At 47.3% G+C, this 19298-nt stretch overlaps 2 protein-coding genes across 8 annotated transcripts in view; one reads left to right on the top strand and one right to left on the bottom strand.

Moving 5' to 3' along the window:
* Baldspot (elongation of very long chain fatty acids protein baldspot) overlaps nucleotides 1–18968 on the top strand; it is a 221603-nt gene extending 202635 nt beyond the window's left edge. For 3 of the 5 annotated variants that reach the window (XM_050195807.3, XM_055063287.2, XM_050195806.3), the window contains exon 2: nucleotides 17036–18968. In XM_050195807.3, coding sequence (XP_050051764.1) covers nucleotides 17064–17906 — 843 coding nt within the window. In that variant the 5' untranslated portion in view covers nucleotides 17036–17063 and the 3' untranslated portion in view covers nucleotides 17907–18968. The remainder of the gene's footprint in view (nucleotides 1–17035) is intronic. The other 2 variants (XM_050195808.3, XM_050195809.3) reach the window with 1 other exon arrangement.
* LOC126547817 (uncharacterized) lies at nucleotides 4834–14048 on the bottom strand. 3 transcript variants are annotated; one of them, XR_008609196.2, is made up of 10 exons: nucleotides 13040–14048; nucleotides 11791–11868; nucleotides 10853–10966; nucleotides 9946–10025; nucleotides 6906–7057; nucleotides 6528–6672; nucleotides 6246–6398; nucleotides 5726–5860; nucleotides 5501–5654; nucleotides 5108–5198 (listed from the first exon to the last, which is right to left on the bottom strand). XR_008609196.2 is itself a non-coding variant. In XM_055063286.2 (8 exons), exons 1-8 carry the CDS (start codon nucleotides 13212–13214, stop codon nucleotides 4899–4901), a joined length of 1197 nt encoding a protein of 398 aa, XP_054919261.1. In that variant the 5' UTR covers nucleotides 13215–14045; the 3' UTR covers nucleotides 4834–4898. The 3 variants fall into 3 exon arrangements, 1 of the variants encoding a protein (XP_054919261.1); XR_011895868.1 differs by having other exon boundaries at nucleotides 5501–5860; XM_055063286.2 differs by lacking the exons at nucleotides 5501–5654; nucleotides 5726–5860 and having other exon boundaries at nucleotides 4834–5198; nucleotides 13040–14045.
* Nucleotides 18969–19298: the final 330 nt, after the last annotated feature.

The raw sequence follows: 19298 nt of genomic DNA, 5'->3' as shown, positions 1-19298 counted from the left end.
GTCCAGAAATAATAGTCACTGTTTCCAAAATCAGGCGTGAGCTGGCGCCGATTCTGACGCCGGCGCGTACGTTTGGTTAGCGCTTAAAGGGACACTAAAGGTTAATATTAAGTCAACGTGGACTGTTGAAATACCGTCCCAGAAACCTCGAAACGCTTGTTTCATGCGAAGAAGAGACTTATTTTAAGAGAAAATGCGTTCTGAAGCGTCCGCGTACCTCTAGCGCAGTTCAAGTCGCCCGCCCTCCGATCGAGGAGTGGTGACGTCATGGTCTCATAGTGACGTTGCGCCGTCGGTGAGTGAAACCACGCGCACAGACGGCACTACGGCTTTTCTGCGCAAAACGCAAACGCGCGGCCAGAAACAGAGCCAAGACAGAGCCGACAGCAGCGCGAAAGCGGAACTATGGTGGCTAGCGGAAGAGAAAGCGCGCGACGATAAGCTGGTTCTTTATTTTATGACGCCAACTTTGACGCTCGTTGCAATGGACGACCCTGACAACGACACATTGGCTCGCGATGCTGGGCTGGACTTCAGCGATTTAAGCACTGATGAACGTGACCTGCTGCTGAGGACTCGCGCTGCCGGCGTGGTTGCGTACTACTACGACGGCAACTGTATGTCATGGCTGTACATATTCGCACATTTGTAGCTTTTCCTTCGTGAAAACCAAATGCTGCACTCACCACTCCATCTTCGACCTGCAGTTCTTGCGCTTCGGAGAATGCAGGCAAGACCGACGGAACAGCGCTATGGGAAAGCATTGCTTTGAAAGGTACTCCACACGACTTCCGTAAGTCGGCGTTGAACTCGTAATCCTCTGGACGAAAGTGCAGCGAGCACACTATGCGATTTTGGCTCTTTGCCAACGTGCTGTGGCAGAGGTACGGCACTTAACCACTTCGAACGGAGAGGTTCACTCGTTGGCACACAGTGATAAGTAACGTTGGATTCGCCGCTGCAACTGCCCTTGGCCAAGTTCCGCGTACCGTTCGCGCATCACACGACATCGCATGGACGTGGCATTCTCGCTGCTTGTTCCAAATGCATGTTTCGCGAGCAAGCAGAACCAGCCCAGCACGACGTGATAACGAAACAACTGAAACTCCAAAGCGCGCGCGGCGCAGAGTCGAGCGAAAACGAAACCTTTCGACCACCCTTACTACTGAAGGGTAACGTCAAAATGTTATTTTTTTCTTAGAATCGAACAGAAGTAGACAAGTAGCATTTTCTTCCGTCTTAAAACCTAATGAAAGGATCTTTTTAATACGAGTAGTTGAGTACTAGTGGCATAAATCATGATGAGGAGTGCCTTCGTCATCGGGCTAGTACGGGAATTTCGCGGGGGGGTCTCAAATCACGTCATGCATTTACCTCAATTTCTCGATTACTAAAGCTCTGTTCGCGATTATATTGACGCCTTAGACGTTCTAGAGCATTGCTTTATCACTTTAACTTGACTTCATAGTAACCTTTAGTGTCCCTTTAACTCCACGTGGACGCATGGGCGTCGCCGTATCGAGAATACAAATTATACCGCGCTGCCGAACAGCAGCTTATGCGGCTTGACTGGATCCGGGCTTTCCTCTGATGGCCTCAACAGAAGACGCGTTCAGCCGCTTACATGCGGTTTGGCGGCGCTGTAGACGGCAGTTCGGCAAGAAAGGGCGTACCCTGCAGCGGGTCTGTAGGTACTACTTACACGCTGGCGGCTGAGATTCGAGCTGGGCTGAGAACATTCGCCCTGGTGAAGTATTCTTGCAGAAAGAAAGAAATCCAGAAATTTACGACGCGTCTTCCGCCTGCACGCTGGCGGCTAGCTTTCTAGCTTGGACGCTAGATTATATATGAAGGCTCGCCAGAATAGTCGGTCAGTGTCGAAAAACCTTTTCCCGGCCGCTGATCGACGTCACTGGTGCCGGGCAACTGCGCTACCCCGTGCATGGGCCGGTCTTCTTTGGCTTAATGTCTTTCGTGGGATCTGCCGTTTTGTCGCCGTTCTCTTGTCTGTTGGAAGAAGGCGGGGAGAAAGGGCGCTACAATTTACACGGGTTGACGTCAGAGCCAGACGTCATTGTTACGTCTTCTGAAGAAGCCGAGGTCAACTGGCGTACGATTCGGCCAGCGTAAAGAGAGGGTGCGACTGCTACCAGGAAGCTTGTTCGCTTTTTCTGTTTGTGCAACATGGGAATTATAATTAGGACTCACGCTCACGCGCGCGGACACCGCAGTCGAAGAGACGCGACGTCGTCGGGCAACGTCTCAAGCGCGGGCTACATGGAGCGAATTGTCACGGCGAACGCGGCGCGGCGAACAGGGGCGCGGCGGCAAGACGTCGAAGATGCGCTGCATAGCAATACATGAGGCGAACAGCGGGCGGACGCCGCCGCGAGTTCGCCGTGTTGGCGCCAGTGTTATCAGACTTAGCATACGCGTTGTGGTAAACGATGAAACAAATATAAGCGCTTTTTAAGGTGGCATATACCGCTTTTATAACTGAAAAATACACCAACACTAGCGCAGACACCAACGTGGTTGCAGAAGACGAGAAAAGGCCCGCGCGCGAAAGACCAGCATGCATAGCGACCGGAACTGGCGCCTCCCGATTTGCTGTCGTCCGCCGCTGCGCGCTCGACGCTTCCGGCGGCCCGACGAAAATATTTGGACAGGCAGGTCGGCGGCGGCCGTCAAATTTTTGGACGCCGGCCGTCGGGCGTTCGCCGCCCAAGGAAGTTCGTCGCTCGGACGCCGGTTATTCGCTCCATGTATTCCGCGCATCATGTGTTCACTGATTTTATTTCGAAGGAAGGAAGGAAGGAAAAAGGGGAGAAGGAAAGGCAGGGAGGTTAACCAGTTTAGCTTAACCGGTTTGCTAAGTGATGGAAAGTGATAAGGGAAGACCGCGAGGCCTGTGCGAAATATTGTGTTAACCAAGACACGGAAAGCAGCGGGAAGTAAGTGTAGAGGGATCTCTGTGCGCCTTGAGTGCGCGAAGAGGGCCTTCGGTGCAGCGGCTCCCAACCGTCGTTCTGTTTTCGTTGTTGTTCAGCGAATTCGTTTGTTGAGAATGATGGGGAAGCATTGACGATCACGGCGGAGAGCTCACTTCTCAGAAAGAGACGCGCAACATTAGATTGCGATTCACCGTACAAGGGGCACAAGTCCGAATTACTTGTTAAATCCAAAGCTATATAAAAGTGCGTCTCTTTGTGCACCACCTATTAACGGCATTTAGATCGGATATAATTCAAGATAGCCGCCGCATACCCACTTAGGCAAATTTTACTGACTAATCCCACCTCTCGACATAACAAAGCATATGTACTGAACATTGGCTTATTCCACGGCAACGTACCACTTATACACCCTTAGTCAAGTCCTGCATAAAACACAGCTTATATACCGGAACTCGGGATCAATATATTGCCGCTTGTACCCGGCCCTTTTAACCGGCCCACTGAGCAAACGTCAGATAGTTTACATGGTACAAAAATATACCGGAAATCGAGATCAAAATTTAGCCGCTTATAAACACGCAGATTAGGCGGCTCACGAAGTCGGCGGCCCGCCATGCAAAGGGCCAAATATACCGATCACGCTATACGTGACTGAAATAAGCAGCCCACCGTGCAAGTGGCTCACAATGCAATTGGCCTATGACGTAAGCGGCCGCCTGTTCGTGAGGTTCACAAAACAAGCGGCTCATTCTTGTGCGTCTCAAAGCATCGCTGGCCTGTCTTCTAAGCGGCTCACAACAGGAATGGTTCGCTATTATGTGGCCGTAAATCATGTTGCCTATACTGTAGCTAAAAAAAAAAAAAAAAAAAAGCCCTTATAGCTGGCTGCGCGCCTCTTCCTAAACAGCGATCGTATATTGATATAGACCTACAAGCACATATCAATTTAGAAACATAGAAACAGAACAGACCACATACTCACCAGTCAGGAATCGAACCCGGGTACACTGCGTGTCAGACAGATATCTATACCACTGCACTATATGCCACCATAGCGATTGGCACTGAGTAAAAGGGTCCTAAAATATTTTGTGGGTTACGTTGCAATAGTGTACTACAGGTTCGGTAAGTGCTCTTAATATGCCAGTGCACAGTATTTTACAACCTATAACATGAGCATGTTTTATTTCAGTGCACTTTTTCAACAAAGCGCACACTGAACCCGCCACGGCAGTTCAGTAATTATAATGCTCAACTGGTAATCTCGAAGACGCGCGTTCGCTCCCGGCTGCGGCGACATTTCAATAGAAGCAAAATGCCAGAGGCCCGTGTATTGTATGATGTCATTGCACGTTCAAAAAACCTCAATTCCATGAAATTTATCCGGAGCCCTCAGTTATGGCGTTCCTCATATTCTGACCAGACACGGGGCGTTATAAACCAAAAACCTCTCGCTGTTTAACAAGACGCATTTTGCAACGCTTTCTTGCATTCACACGCAATATTTATTAAGGGGAACACTAATTTCAGTCGAAATAATTTTCGGCGTTTTAGACCAATTCAGACATCAGAATGTACTGCTTAATTCTTTGCCTGGTTTCTACCAGCTTACATCTCAAGCGCTGTGCTGCGCGTAAAGCTTGAGCAAACAGGTGGAGCAGTCAGGCCTCCGAAGTTTAGCAACATCTGCAAATAAAGCACTCAAGAACATGCGCCAATGCGCTTCTAGATTTCTGAAGAGACGCAGAGAGAGAGAGCAAATGATAAATGAAAGGTAGGGAGGTTAACCAGGACTGAGCCCGGTTGGCTACCCTACACTGGGGAAAGGGAAACGGGGACGGAAAGATTAAAGAAAGAAGAGAAAGTCCACCGGGTATATCGTTCAGTCACTCAGATTCTTTATTCAGTGTCGAAGTGTACAAACTTCGCGCGTCATTTTTGTCAGCAGGTGTAATGTAACTTCATCTTTGTTACAATGTTTATAAGCTTGCTGCTCATCCAGCACCGCGGGAACTCTTCAACACTGCTCAGCGCACTTTGCACGAGGCCTAAAGTTTGGGCGAAAGCGCTTGGATATGTGAGGTCCTTAATATAATATACAGCGAGGCAGAGCGTCAGTGCTTCTTCAAGCTTGCTTTCTTTGCGCAAGATGACAACTTCGCCCTCTGTACAATAGATGCTCTTTGAAGACTCGGTCCACAGAATCCTTGGTCCGGGCCCGTTCTCGTCTGAAGTGCGACCCTAAAATTACGAAAAAATTTCAAAAGGTGCAATTTTATCTTTGTTCTATGAGTAATAATAGAGACAATTGTACGTTATAAGAGTAATGTACGTTAAAGTTCTGACAACTTCTAGAGTCCATGTGGAAACACTTTTCGTATACTTTCTAAGTGGCTTACATCACGAGTGGAGTGTCACACAAATACATGATTTTGCATCACCAAAATATAGCATTTCAGCGTGCAGCCACCAACTGCACGAGAGATCGAAAATAAACTAATGGAACAAAATGTAACTAGAGTTTAGAACATCAGCGTACTTACTGAAGCAATCAGCGAGTGTTCTCAGCTCCTCATCAATGCTGGCGAAGTCCATATCACGACTGTACAGTTTTGTAACGAGCTCTTTAACTTTGTTCAGTCGGTTCACGATTTCGACTATCTTCTGGTTAAACCTTATCTCTGCTTCGACGCCAAGCTGAAAAGAGGAAGCGGTATTTCAGTTCATCATTACATGCTTAATTTCGCCATGAAAGGTGCGATACTAACAATTTCTTCGTTCAAAAAAAAGCCTGGCAGCCGAGCGGGTGGGTTGGCCTTGCGCATCTTGATAGTGCTGTGCAACAGCACCACCATTCTTTCTTAGTTAAAAGGTCCTGTTGGACCTGAAGCCTCCCCAACTGCCTAGAAAAAAAAAATAACTGGTTACCGACTCTTCTATTTCGAACGGCACGGCTATTTCACAATTCTCAACCGAAATCCAGGTCCAGATTTAAATTCGTATTATTGGTTTCTGTCCTTAGTTCGCTATTCGCAAAGAGCCATTACAGTATGCATTAAGCATTACGCAGTGTTCAGCTGCATATATATCACAATAAACCATCTATTTCAATGATTAAGTCTTGCGCTCTTATTGGGTTGGAAATGCTGGCTGTCTCCGGCGTTTACTCACAATCTGTATTACACTCATCAAAATAGCGATTACTTTTCTTTGGTTAAGATTTAGAAGAACTTGCATTTAAAGCGTCTCTCCCACACAAATTTAGAATAGCCTGTTGAGTATACATACTTCCAGTTCTATCGACGCAGATTCGGAGTCGATTAACTGGGGCTCTAAGGACAGAGCTGCGGCCTGGAGTGGAGCCTTCTTGGAAGCTTCACTTGCTTCTCGTCGTTGTGCCCTGTGCCGTCTTGCCTCCGCAAGCCGCGACAGAAATACAGCCTAGGATTTGAACAGTTTCGCATTGATAAGTACATTACAGTAAACATATTGTTCGCCAAGATTTACATTTGGCCAATGCTCAGATAAATCTCTTCAATGCTATTCAAGCTGCAGCAATGTTAAACGCACCTTTGGTCCTTTTGTACGTCCTCTTACGTCCTTCCGCGATTTTTCCCAAAGCATGTTGGGATACATATTTGCGAGTGTCTCTCCTAACGCAAAGTACTTCCATCGACGTAGGGCAGTATTTTTGTCCTGAATTGCATTGTTTTCACTGAAACAAAGTGAGAAGGTAATACTTCCGGCTTTATTAATTCCGTGGAAGAATTTTGCCAAGCTCGAAACAGGTTACATGTAACTGCAGCGACGACACGTTTAGTTTTAACCGTAAAAGTATAAATAATACCATTACATATAGAAACGCAAGCCAGTACTTGCCGCTTTCATAGACTTCCTTTTCAAGTAATACTTGAGAAACAAACAGCCATGCCTTAGTGTATTACTTACTCGAGAAAATGAATCTCCTCATGGCGAAGTTGTTTCGACTGTTTGCGGTGTTGTTCTTCCGTAATTTCCATTCCATTGAGCAGTGGCTGAACGAAAGCCGAAAACTCGGGCAGCTTGTTGTCTACTGACCAGTGAAGGCTTGCCAGAGTTTTCTGCAAGGAATCAGAATCACAGTCTGTTTCACTTGGTTGAAAAAAAAAAAAAACTTTTATTGGACAGCATGTCTCATCTTCGTTAGGAACAATTTTCTTTGCACAAGAAATATGGCACCGCTGCGACTCAAGGCGTCAAGCGACATGTGTTTAAGCCTCGGAAGTCCAACTACACATATATCGCAGTTTCTTGAGCATGCAAAAACAACAAATCGAAACATTTTATTGCTTTAAACACTGGCAAAAATGCTACGTTGGGTAGAAGCAGATGAAATCTTACACTCAATGTGTTCCTTTCTCCAAGCTTCTGCCTGTGTAGAACATCGTATAACCGCACATGGACATCACGCAATAACCACACAAAATATCATGTGGCCCAATGAAATAACAAATAGCGTACGACACTCGACATACCAAAGTTGACAGCAAAACATCAATTTTTATACACGGTTGTATTGTTTTGCATAGCGGTAATTCTTTTACAGTGACTGGAGATATTTATACACACTGTGCGTGGCGAACTTCTGTTTATTGTAGTGAATCTATGTGGGCAGCAGTGTAGATACATTGAGGAATGAAATAATACTCATTATCCCTTTCGTACACGAACACAGGCCAAGGAAGCACCAAGCTCGCAGGAGTAGTTACAGTTTCGTGACAGGTCTTCTTCCCCAAAAATGCGCTAACTTCTTTCACATACGCTATGTTGCTCTGTACCTTGCACAATAAAAATATATGAGCTTCAAAAGAAACTATGTCGGATATTCTACAAAAGTAAGGGTTCCGATGGGGTGTACCACTGAGAACTACGTCATTCACTCTGAGCGTCACGTTCCGGGCGCGCACAGACCCCACACAGAGGGCAACCTTGCCGACATCACAATGAGGCAGTCCAGCTTCACAAAGTTTCTAATCGAGGACATAGGGAGCACCACGGACTAAGCTTAATTTATTAGCAGCATCCCCTGTCCTTGGAGTACCATCGTCGTTCCAAAGAGCATGTGATGTATTTGTCTGAAGGAAGTCGCTGACAGATAACGGCAAGTTCTTGAAATTAAAAAAATTTTTTGACTTAGGGAGAGCATTCTTGGCTTCGAATCGCATAGTCCAGTGATGGCGGGCCGGGCCGTGGGTTTTAATTTGTTCGACAATGTGCAGAAGCATGTGTAGCTTGGGGAACATTGCTTCTACTCCATAGCATTTTAAGAATATTTCCTGGTGGTCAGCAATCAGTTCCTCTAAGTCGCCAACAGCCTCTGCTGTCAAAACCGGAGAAAGTATTATTTGAGTAATCTGCGCTAACCGGACAAGGCTGCGCACATGCATTGAATTTTTGGGCAAAAAAGATGCCAGAATCAAGGGAAGGTGCAGGATTAGCACCAGCGATGCACTCGCAGAAGTAACAACAGTTAGATCCCGCTCAAACATCCTCGGCCGGTCACTGTTGCTTACCGCTCGATGAAAAGTGAACGTGCTTAGGGGGTCATTCAATTCTTTGCGAGAAAACCAGGCTTTCTCTTTCACTGCAGTTTTCAAAAAAAGTGCCATTTCTTTCGGTACAATCCCCTCTAGTAAAACATGCATTGGATCATACAAAATGTCTTTTGTCAAAAGAAAAAAAAAGGAATAGAGGTCAACATGGACTCTCCATTTATTCCAAACTCCTTGGACAGCTTACTTCGAGCTGCAGCGCATGTACTTTCTTTTAGCTGCTCCATCTGTGCAATTGTCGCACGTTCGGTCCTGAGAATGCATTCTCCATGCCGACTCGGCCGTGCATAGTCGGCCGTTTGCACCAGACATGTGCGGCAGGAACGAAACACTGCATGGCCAAACGATTCTTTAAAACCAGCTAATGAATGGACAGCCAGAGCGTCGCCTGTCAAGGTCATGAGAGCACCAAAAAACTTTTCTGTGCCCCGATTTGTGCGAAAGTTCATCCCTTCAGTGCTTAGAGCCTTTAGCACTGTCGTGAAATTATGAAAAAATTCCAGACGTGCTGTGTGTTGTTTCAAATGGGAAGTGTAGCCAACTCCTAGCAAAAATATGTTGCTTAGCTTGGAGCGTTCATGAGGTGGGAGATTTAGAAGCGATACGTAGAACATACTAAGTTTTCCTCGGCTTCCTCTCTTCATACCAATAGGATTCGCTAATTCAATGTCGTCGTAGTAGAGGCTAAGCAGGATAATATTATTTTGCTTCTGAAAAATTGGGTGGGAACGAAATCTACTACCATCACAAAAGTCTTGGAGTAAAGAATTATGCTTGCTTTGACGAAGGTTTCCCACGTGGGTGACAATCTCCGGGTGCTTCAAAAGATTGGCTAGGAGATCTTCAAGTTTTACAATGTATGCTTTTTTTGTTCCTTCGAGCTGCACTTCAGTTGGAGGCACGTATATACCAGCGTTCTCGTAGCAACGCTTCCGAAGCCTGTCTGTTTTAATATTAGCTGTGTCTATGTGAAATTCAGCTACGGCAAACATATTGCTTACTTCTTGAACGACGTCGTCAATGCATGTTTTCGGACACCTATGTCGACCTTCTAGTCGCCGGCACAGGCCCAACATCATACTGGATACGATGCCAAAGTTGTTCGGCTGCTGCTCTAGTGACATAGGGACGACATCACGATCAATTATTTCACCATCTGAATGAACTGCTCTCCGTGGCTTATTACTTTCCGAATGTTTAATCTTACATCTTCTGTGGTGCTCCTGATAATGTTTCAGAAAGAAATGATTACTTCCACACATGCTGCACACAAATGAAGTCACAGTGCCATTATGTACAGTTCTCATATGTTGTGCAAACAAACTGAACGTGGTACAAAAAAATCCACACTTCGAGCAGACATGCTGCCCTACTAAACCGGCTGAAATATTTCTCACTCTATCTGCGCCGACGTCCGAAGTTTCAGCTTGGTCGACAACTCGCTCGCTGGCAGAAGGCGTGTTACTCGGCTGTGGGTCTGAGTTGTTGAAAAAACAAACAGATCTTTAGGAGCTGCGGTCTGGTCAAATCGGTATCGTCACTGCTAGGTACTGTACTACCTTCGGCACTATTTCCGTTCTGAACATAAATAAACATGCTTTTTAGATAGAATATCATGTTTAGATGAAACATGATATTGAGGATGTTTTAGATCAAGTATATTTGCTGCGCCCTTTGAAGCCATTTCTTTCATTTAAGATACGTCTGAATACATGTAGTGAGATCGATTCGGTCTGCCAGAGCACCTGTATCGAGAGAACGTCTTGATGGGCAAGTAGGTAGCTGTTCATTGTACGTATTAAAAGGTACCATAAAAATAGACACAACATGAGAAAAGACAAACGGACAGGGCATCATATTATCAAGGAGGTATGTCCAAGGTGGCTTAAGGCTTCATTGTACTTCTGCCAATACGCCTAGATCTGTACAGAAAATTTTGTGCTGTTCTTGCTGTTGGCGATGCGAGAAAAAAAAACTTTGAAAAAGGAAGTCAATTAATCGACTGTAACTTGATACAATTTTCATGGGTAATTGAGCGTCTGTGATAAAATGAGCTAGCATTTGAATACCGAATTAGTCCATCGATGTAGCTATACAAATTTCAAGGAAAACGCACCAAATGTTACGCTTATAAAATGAATTGAGCTCTAATCTGCCGTTTGGCAGTGTCTACAAACAATTATCAGCACAAAATGATTGTTGCACCGGATAATTACGTAAGTATGACTGGCTTGCGTAGTTTGAGTTCAAGGGGTGGCTAACTCTAGAAATCTTAAAAGAAGCTGCTAGATTTGCAACACCTACCTTTAGATCGGCGAGCTGCTTCAAGCCCATCCGTGAGACGGGCTGCATCACTTGCGATTGGAGACGACGTCCGCACGTTTGAAATATCGCATAACGGATGATCCTCCTCCCCATCTGCAGAGAAAGAAGAAATCAGACTGATTTATTACTTTCTGAGATGTTAAGCTCCGTGAAGTACCGTAGCATGTAAAACTAATTCTAATGCCTTTTGATTTTAATGCGGCATTGAAAGCAGTTTGACTATGGCCACGTGTCATAACTTTCTCTGGGCTAAGACTAACTTCACGGGAAATATATGGGCAGAGGTGTCGCATTTACTCAATTGCAACAAGCGTTTTCTTTTTTTTTTTGTTCTTGAAAAATTTTGTTGCTTGAAGCCATCCCCTGCGTTAAATACGAATAACAGAAAAATTCAGATTTCGCGGGACCACAAGAATTCTCCGAATTATGGTGGTGGGAACAGGGTTCGCTCTCCAATAGTTATGATTATACTGTGCGGGAAACTGTGGGGCGGCATACGCTAAAACTGCGTGTGACTGTCGATCTCAAGAACAGCGCGACACACCCAATGGCGGCCCGTGATGTACAATCACCTGCGTCCGAAGCGAGCGTTTAACAGCATAGCGCGGGCTTCCGATTATCTTACGCCTGATAAAGCTGTTTGCTGACGGCAGCAACGAGATTACGATGAAGTAGAAATCGCACGTTGTTACTTGCTGTTGCTCCCGTTTTCTGCAGGGCGTACTCTCGTCGCGGAAGCAAAAGAAACAATAAAAGCGGCTGAAAGCTCTTGTCATGCTTTGCCAGGATGCGCGCAGCTTTTTACTCACATATTCGCCACTATCTTGTCCATATTCGCGGTGCACTACGGTTGAGTGCCGCACAATCGTTGTCACGCTAAATTCGAGTAAATACGTGCAAGTACACCAAATGATTACCAATATTTGCGGCCCGGAACTCTTGCAACGATTCTTCTGTTTGCGTGCAGCATGTTGGCAAGGGCTGCTGGCCTGGGACTGCACAAGAATACGTTGCAATAGGCGCATCAACACTGATAAGTAATCCAGAAGTGGGAAAACGAGAGAACGAAATAGGACAGAACAGGAGGTATGAATAAGTCTAAGAAAAGGTTTTTTCTTGTGCGAAAGCATCAAATGTCCCAATGAGCGAAAACACCTAGATTCTGTAGCAGCAAAACCACACGCAAATTCCAATTGACAGCGATGCTACGTGACGAGCGCACCTCGGTGGAGCAAAGCGGGCGAAACATCCTTGGTGGCCCACGCTGCTTCATCTGTCACTCGTCGTCGCAGGTCGTTGGTGGCTTGCGGCGTTGGCACCGTAAGCTGCTGCTGCTCGCTGGGTCCGGCAGCACACACCGCTATGGTATGTGCTGCCTGCACGTACCCGCAAAAATAACCTACTCGAATTTAATCGCAAAAGTCCCTAAAATACCCCGCAGCAAAACTCGAAAACACTACTCGCAGCGCGAAACCAGAAGGACGACTCAGCGGCGTTCAATTGAACATTATTGCTTTCGCATTCACAACTCATAAGAAGTGCTTAGTTGTCCTCGGATTTATTTTGCGTTCCCACTCTCACATGGCATGATTTTAGCAGTGCGACGCACTAAAGCCCAGAAAGAAAAGGTAGCAGCGTTCGTGTTTGTCCTTTTGCTGAACCTTGATACTTTTTGCACTTTCGTACGTCGCCCTGCTAAAACCACGCCATGACCGTATACCTACTCGCCTACATCGCTATTCTTATCCAGTCTTCCATGTAACCGACATGCAAGTCACCTCATTTGGGTCTGCTGCGTACCAACCACATATTCAATGTTGTCATTGGCCTCAGTCGCTAGCAATGGACTGCGTCGTTGTTAAAGCTAACGGCCCTCGTCATGTGACAGCAGTGGTATACCATGGGCTTTGAAATACGTTAGGGCGGTTACGCGTTAGCGACTAAATGAACGGCTTTTTTTTTCTTTTCAGAATTCGTAGCCTCTCTGACAGAGCAGAAAACTAACGTTATAACGCTTAAGAACACATTTAGAGTATGCATATCTATTATTCGAAACCACGCGTACCGCTATTTCGTTTTTAACTCAAAGCGCCTGCCTAGCTCGGGTCACATAAGCCTAGAAGCTGTATATAACAAAAGGCAGACAAATTCAATAAAGGCACTTACCCATACGAGCATGGTGAACCGGGCTATGCCCGCAGTATGCACACCAGGATGCTTGGTACGGCGCTGCCGGCTGGTGAGAACCATCAGTAGACCGGAAATAACCGTCGCACTCACAGCTGTCTTCAAAGTTGCAGCGTCCCCGCAAGACGCCTTTTACCTCGCAGGACGAAAACATATTCCTCTAGAAAAGCGGCCCCCCTTTAACAGAAGAGGCACCTACAGTACGTTCAATGTGAGACCGAAACCTTAGCAACAGCGTTGCAGCCAGTTCGAGCCGCGTGCACTCAGTCGCGTTCGATGGTTTGCCCTTCAACGTGTGGCACGTCAAACTAAACGCTATCGCTTTTTGAGCAGCAGGCACACCCTTTCACTTCGGATCTACGGCGGCAGCCACCGGCAACGCTGCGCTGACACAGCAATTGGAGACGCGTGAAAACGCTCGGTCACCATCCCTAATATGGCTGACGAAGGCGCATTATCGGCGCCTATGTACTAATGGTATCTTCGACTGGTCGCCTGTATGCCCCGAAGCAGAGTCGGGTAGATCGGTCGTTTCCCGAGCTCAAAGGTAGGGGACAAGCGTGCAAGCCGAACGTACGACTCGCTCTCCGAGGTGGAAATTGCTGATGCGAAACCACGTGACTACTGCCAACGTCCGATGTTTCGCCTGTCCAAAGCTCCCGGCGCTGCCCGAAAAACCGGCGGACGTGCCGGCGGGACGAACGTTCGCAGAGACGCCAGCATGCAGTGGCCTAGGTTGCCAAGGTTACGGTGGGCCGTCGCCAACAGCAGCGACGCGGCGCTGCGATGACGTTTCAATCTCGATGACTGCTCCGACGACAGGGCTCGGAGCGCCTCAGAGCGCTCCAAGATAGAGGAGAGCAATCGAGAAGAACCAGCCGAACGCAGGGCGCGCACTCTCTTTCAACCAGTCGAAGACAACGCCGCTCGCGAGAGCGCTCCAGAGTGCTCTGAAACGACCAGCCGAAGATAGCATAAGAACGCGACGAAAAGTGTACGTAATTTTCTTCAGTCCTGGCTAACCGCCCAGCAGCAGTCAAGATTTTCCAAGTCAGTCATATACAACATCCTTCCCTCAAGCAAATGCTGTAACGGTTTAAGCGAGGGCAAAGAATAAGTTTAAGTACCCCATTCCAAATAAGATCAGCCAAAATATCTTCCAATGATATATTTTAGTATCCTACTTTTTTAAGGGCAACTAATACCGTTAACGTTTGTTACCTTCTGCCACAATTGAACCGAGATATAACAAAAGCTGTAGATAATACATTCTTATTCTTGTAAGATGTAGCTGCTGCTAATTACGGCTTCTGATGCAAAGGACTGAAATGTTCGCTCCAATCCAGTGGAGCCGCGCCAAGAAATGCACCGCATGGTCCTCGGCCGTCTATATTTGGGACAGGATCTACTGGCCGCATAATACCGTGCCGCATTCTTATCACCTTTCATATGCGGATCTTCACTGCTCTTTGTGCCGTATATGACTTTTTCACGCATAACCCTTCTTGCGAGGCCGCATATATGCCTTTAAACATGCGGCACGCCAATGAATACCACTTATATCCGGGAGCTTAACCAGGACATGACTAAGAGTGTAGTCTGCAACTGTTGCAGTATTGTCTACTCAGCATACTAAGTAAGTTAAATCTACGAAACCTTGCAATGCGTCTCTTATCGAAGAACGCTATATTTAGAAACGGTGTCCTCAATGTGTTGTTTTTCTTTCTTTTTGGGCTTTCTGGTCAGAAAATAGTTTACGTTGTATAATCTGCGTCGTTCAATGGTACTACTTCTTCTGCACCGCCTTATTGGTTGCTGCCTGATGACCTGGGCGTGGCGGGGCTAATCAAGCGCCCCCCCCCCCCCCCCCCAGTCCCCCACATCCCCTCCCGTTATCCTCACCGTAAGGGTTCATTTTATCATGTACCGGTGTGGTGAAATAAACGCAATTCACGATCTGCGTTAGTACCATTTTTTTGCTATGGTGGTTGCGCATTCCGTGCAATACCGTCCCTACAAGGGCCCACAATTGCATGTAAGGCAGGAATTCATTACCGCGAGAATCGGTATAGAAATTACATAGCCAGCCATCTGTGGAACTATATGCTAGAAGTTACGGATTGTGCTGCCAATGATTTGGGTTGTATTACGACCAAACTTCGGGACAATTATCTCGTGTACCAGAAGAAAAATAAGCGCACTTTTCGCCACCGAGAATAATTATGAAATATAAAATTATTAAAAGTTGGTCGAGTGTACTTGTCTGGATCAGATCTACCTGCTTCGTACAAATCAGAGCTCTTCAGTTGTCCCATATAACGAGTAAATAATAAATAATACGAGTTTCGAAACCTCTCGCAGGCCCCAGGTTTCAGAATTTGGACACAATGACTGTCAGAAAATTGGGGGAGGGGGGGGGGGTGTCACCCACGGGCGAACAGAAAGTTACTATATGGTGTTGTCATCCAGGCAATAATTCCAGTCGTACTTTTTTTCGTTTTAATTATTTTATTCTCTAACTGACACTTCTCAAAGTACAGGATTAGCAACAACCACTTGTCCAATGTAGTATACACCGCACAAAACGTTAGCGACCTTCGCTTCACCTTGCTCGTCCCCCTCGTGCGCGGGGTGCAACGCGAGACGGCTCAACAAGTGTTCGCGCTGCTCCGACTCGGTCATGGGGCGTGTTTCTTCAATGTCTTCTGCTGTTTTGTTACGTCATTCTTGCGGTGCTGGCCCTATCGACAGAAGAAAAATAACATATAAACGTAACTACGTAAAATTAAATAAAGGACATTTCAAGTAAGCGCCCTTTTCAGCGGCATTCGCTTGTTACGTCATTCTTGCGGCGCTGGCCCTATCGACAGAAGAAAAATAACATATAAACGTAACTACGTAAAATTAAATAAAGGACATTTCAAGTAAGCGCCCTTTTCAGCGGCATTCGCCATTTAGAGCGGACATAAGCGACGATGCGTCGAAGCTGCAGTGGCTTCGACAAGAGAATTCCAACGAGAACGTAGCTACGTTTATTTGAAGGCCAAGTTTATGCACTTGGGTCACACGATCGGCACAGGAGAAACGCGCGCAATGTCTTGGTGCATCGTGCTACTGCACAAGCGATGTTACCTATTATCGCGCACTAGCGACGTGTAATTTGATTGACCTTTCCAGATTGACACCTTGGAGTTCGGAACGCAGTTTCGGAACTGGCATGATTGAATAACTCCGACATAACTGTGCTTCATTCAGACTGAGTGAGCTTCGGGTCGCGCTGGGTCATGGGTAGGTTTGACTCAGCCTAACGCACTTGGTAAGGTGCATGTAAACGCCAACGGTCGAGTTGGGAGTACCCGAAGCGTATTGCGCGATCTACCTCTACGCAGGATGCCGCTCAGACTGCGCTTTGTCGGGAAAAGTTAATGTAAACGGTGCTGGGTCTGGCCTTTCAGCTTTGCATAGGATTCGACCCACTCGCGTTCACTTACACAACCTTCAGATATGCTTGTGTACGTGGCATATAGTCATGGCCGCTGTGGTGACAGTAACTACTACTGCAAACGCATATTGGAATGGAATCGTGTCGAACTTTGTGCAGAGCTCACACTTGGACGAAAGACAAGAAAAGTATGCGGGACATGCGCTGACTCTCCACAGCGCATGTCCCGTGTGCTTTGTCTTTCGTCCGAGCGCTGCACGAACTTTATCATGAACGCATACCAGCTCGCTCGCTCAGCTTTGCATGTTAATGGAAGGAAATCGTTGATGGCACCAAGCGCTGAGAGATTTTGAACTCGTAAAAGTAAGAAGGAACGTATTTCGGCCTTTTGTAGAGCTGACTATAATGTGGCCCGATATTTTGACGAAGTGGGCTTATGTGCAGTATCGGTGCCTTGATATTGGCTATCTTTAGACTTGTCGCGGCTATATCATGCTCCTGCTATATTCCGTCCCGTTTTCTTTCTCTCGCAGCAGCGCCTCGTGCAGCAGCGGCCACACCATGGGAAGCGTCAGCGTGGAGGGGCTGAACCTGCTCAACATCAAACCCAACTATTCGTTCGAGTTCGACTTCGAGGTGAACTTCGACAAGGACCAGAATCGGTTGTGGATGAACCGCAACTGGCACACGTCCGTCTACTGGGTGGGCCTCTACATGCTCGTGGTGTTCGGTGGCCAGGCGTTCATGGCCCAGAGGCCGGCCTTCAAGCTGACGCGGCCGTTACAGGCCTGGAACTTGCTGCTTTCCGTGTTCAGCGTGGTGGGGGCCTGTCGCACCATCCCCGAGCTGATCCACGTGCTGCGCGAGTTCGGCTTCTTCCACTCAGTGTGCAACAACTCGTACATCGAGTACGACCGCGTCTCGGGCTTCTGGACCTGGATGTTCGTGCTGAGCAAGGTCCCCGAGCTGGGCGACACGGTGTTCATCATTCTGCGCAAGAAGGAGCTCATATTCCTCCACTGGTACCATCACATTACAGTGCTCATGTTCTCCTGGTACTTCTACCAGCAGCATATCGCGCCCGCGCGTTGGTACGTCGTCATGAACTACGTGGTCCACTCGCTCATGTACTCGTACTTTGCGCTGCGCTCGTTCCACGTGCGCATGCCACGCTGGATCGGCGTCTGCATCACTACTCTCCAGATCATGCAGATGCTCATGGGCGCTTACGTCACTGGCTTGGGATTCTTCACCAACAAGCGCGGCTCCGCATCGTGCGCAATTTCGGAGCGGACGGCGCTGCTTGCCATGTTCATGTACCTGTCCTACTTCATTCTGTTCGCGCTGTTCTTTTACGGTGCTTACCTCAAGCCGAAACGCAAGACCGCCGTCAAGGCCGACTGAGCGGCCGTCGCCTGTGTCCACACAGTGCTCGCTGCGGGCGCTCTCTCGAAGACAACCCCCACGCTGCCAGACGCGCGATGCTACGCGATGTCGGGACAGTCGAGACGAGTGTCGCGCGCTGCTCGCACCATTCTCCCATTTCCGTTGTTGCTGCACACCCCTCTGCGCCTTTTTTGCTGTTGTTGCCTTCGGCCATCTCGCACCTACGGTCGCCCGGCAACGGACTCATTCCAATCACACAGCGTCAACGAATCGAGATATGTGCGTGTATGTAAAACAGGTTGCTTTGTCGACGATTTTGTGTTGGCGAGTGGTGACCGAGATTTCAACGGACTCTATCTTTTTTTTCTTTTTTCTGTTTGTTACCTCGTGTTATCGTCCCGCTTTCTTTGGGATTACACTTCCGCGACCAATTTTCATGTTTCGGGGAGTCTAGCGATAACCAGTACCTTCTTAGAGTGGAATTTACAGTATTGACGTCGCACGTGTCTGTGCAATGCCGATGACCCGTAGTGTAGGGACACGTTGCTCAATGAGTAGACCAGTGCCCACCCCCTCCGTTAGCGCGATTGACCGCTCCGGGAGTGAACGCTCTTAATGGGTGCCAACGTGCACCCGGTGCTGTTTTATCGTGCGATCAAATCGACGTTAGACACAACAGAGTGCTTCCCTAGGCACGATTTTCGCGTCACACATTGTACGCACAAGGACGTTAGACAGTTTAACGTGGTGGCGCTTAGACTATCTTCTTTTTTTTTTGTTGCTATTGAATTGCCAAGTTAGCAGCTGCAATAACAACGGCTTTTATGACTACCGCTCTCTGCCGGCTTCAAAAACTGGCATGAAAGAAAGGTTAATCGTGTGGGTTATTGTTCTTATATAAGAAACACACACGCTGTTGAACCTGCAGGGTGACAGCGGGCCAGAAGTCCGTGGCCATGGACGACAAGTAGTGCCTTCTCTCCTGTAGTTTTCGTTTGTTTTTCTCTATTTCTCTGGTAGACGAGAAATATTAAACCTCTTTTTTTTCTTCTTGAGACAATAAAAGTGCATTCAGTTTCATTCCCATGGCTGATGTTGTGCTGGCCGAGCTGGCCATTCTCTTCTCAAGTTACTTGAAACAACGAAAATGCAGGAAGGAAACCGCCCCACTCAATCTCATTTGAAATGGGATCCCGTATGCTGTCTGGGACCTATAGCGCTTGGCCGCATGTGCTGCCTAGGTCGTGGTGTTCGTCGGTAAGTTCAAGTCTCTTAAACGTGCAGTGTACGGCATGTGTAAGCTGGTCACAACCATATTTCATTCGCAAAGTAGTGCTGCGAATGGGTATCGCTGTAAGCTATAGACCGGTTCTGATGTGGTGACTGCTCAGAAAAATTAAAGACCGAATT

Source organism: Dermacentor andersoni, chromosome 1, assembly GCF_023375885.2.
Source record: "Dermacentor andersoni chromosome 1, qqDerAnde1_hic_scaffold, whole genome shotgun sequence".
Taxonomy (NCBI): domain Eukaryota; kingdom Metazoa; phylum Arthropoda; class Arachnida; order Ixodida; family Ixodidae; genus Dermacentor; species Dermacentor andersoni.
The sequence above is the reverse complement of the archived record's forward strand: the minus strand, read 5'-3'. Positions and strand labels throughout refer to the sequence as shown.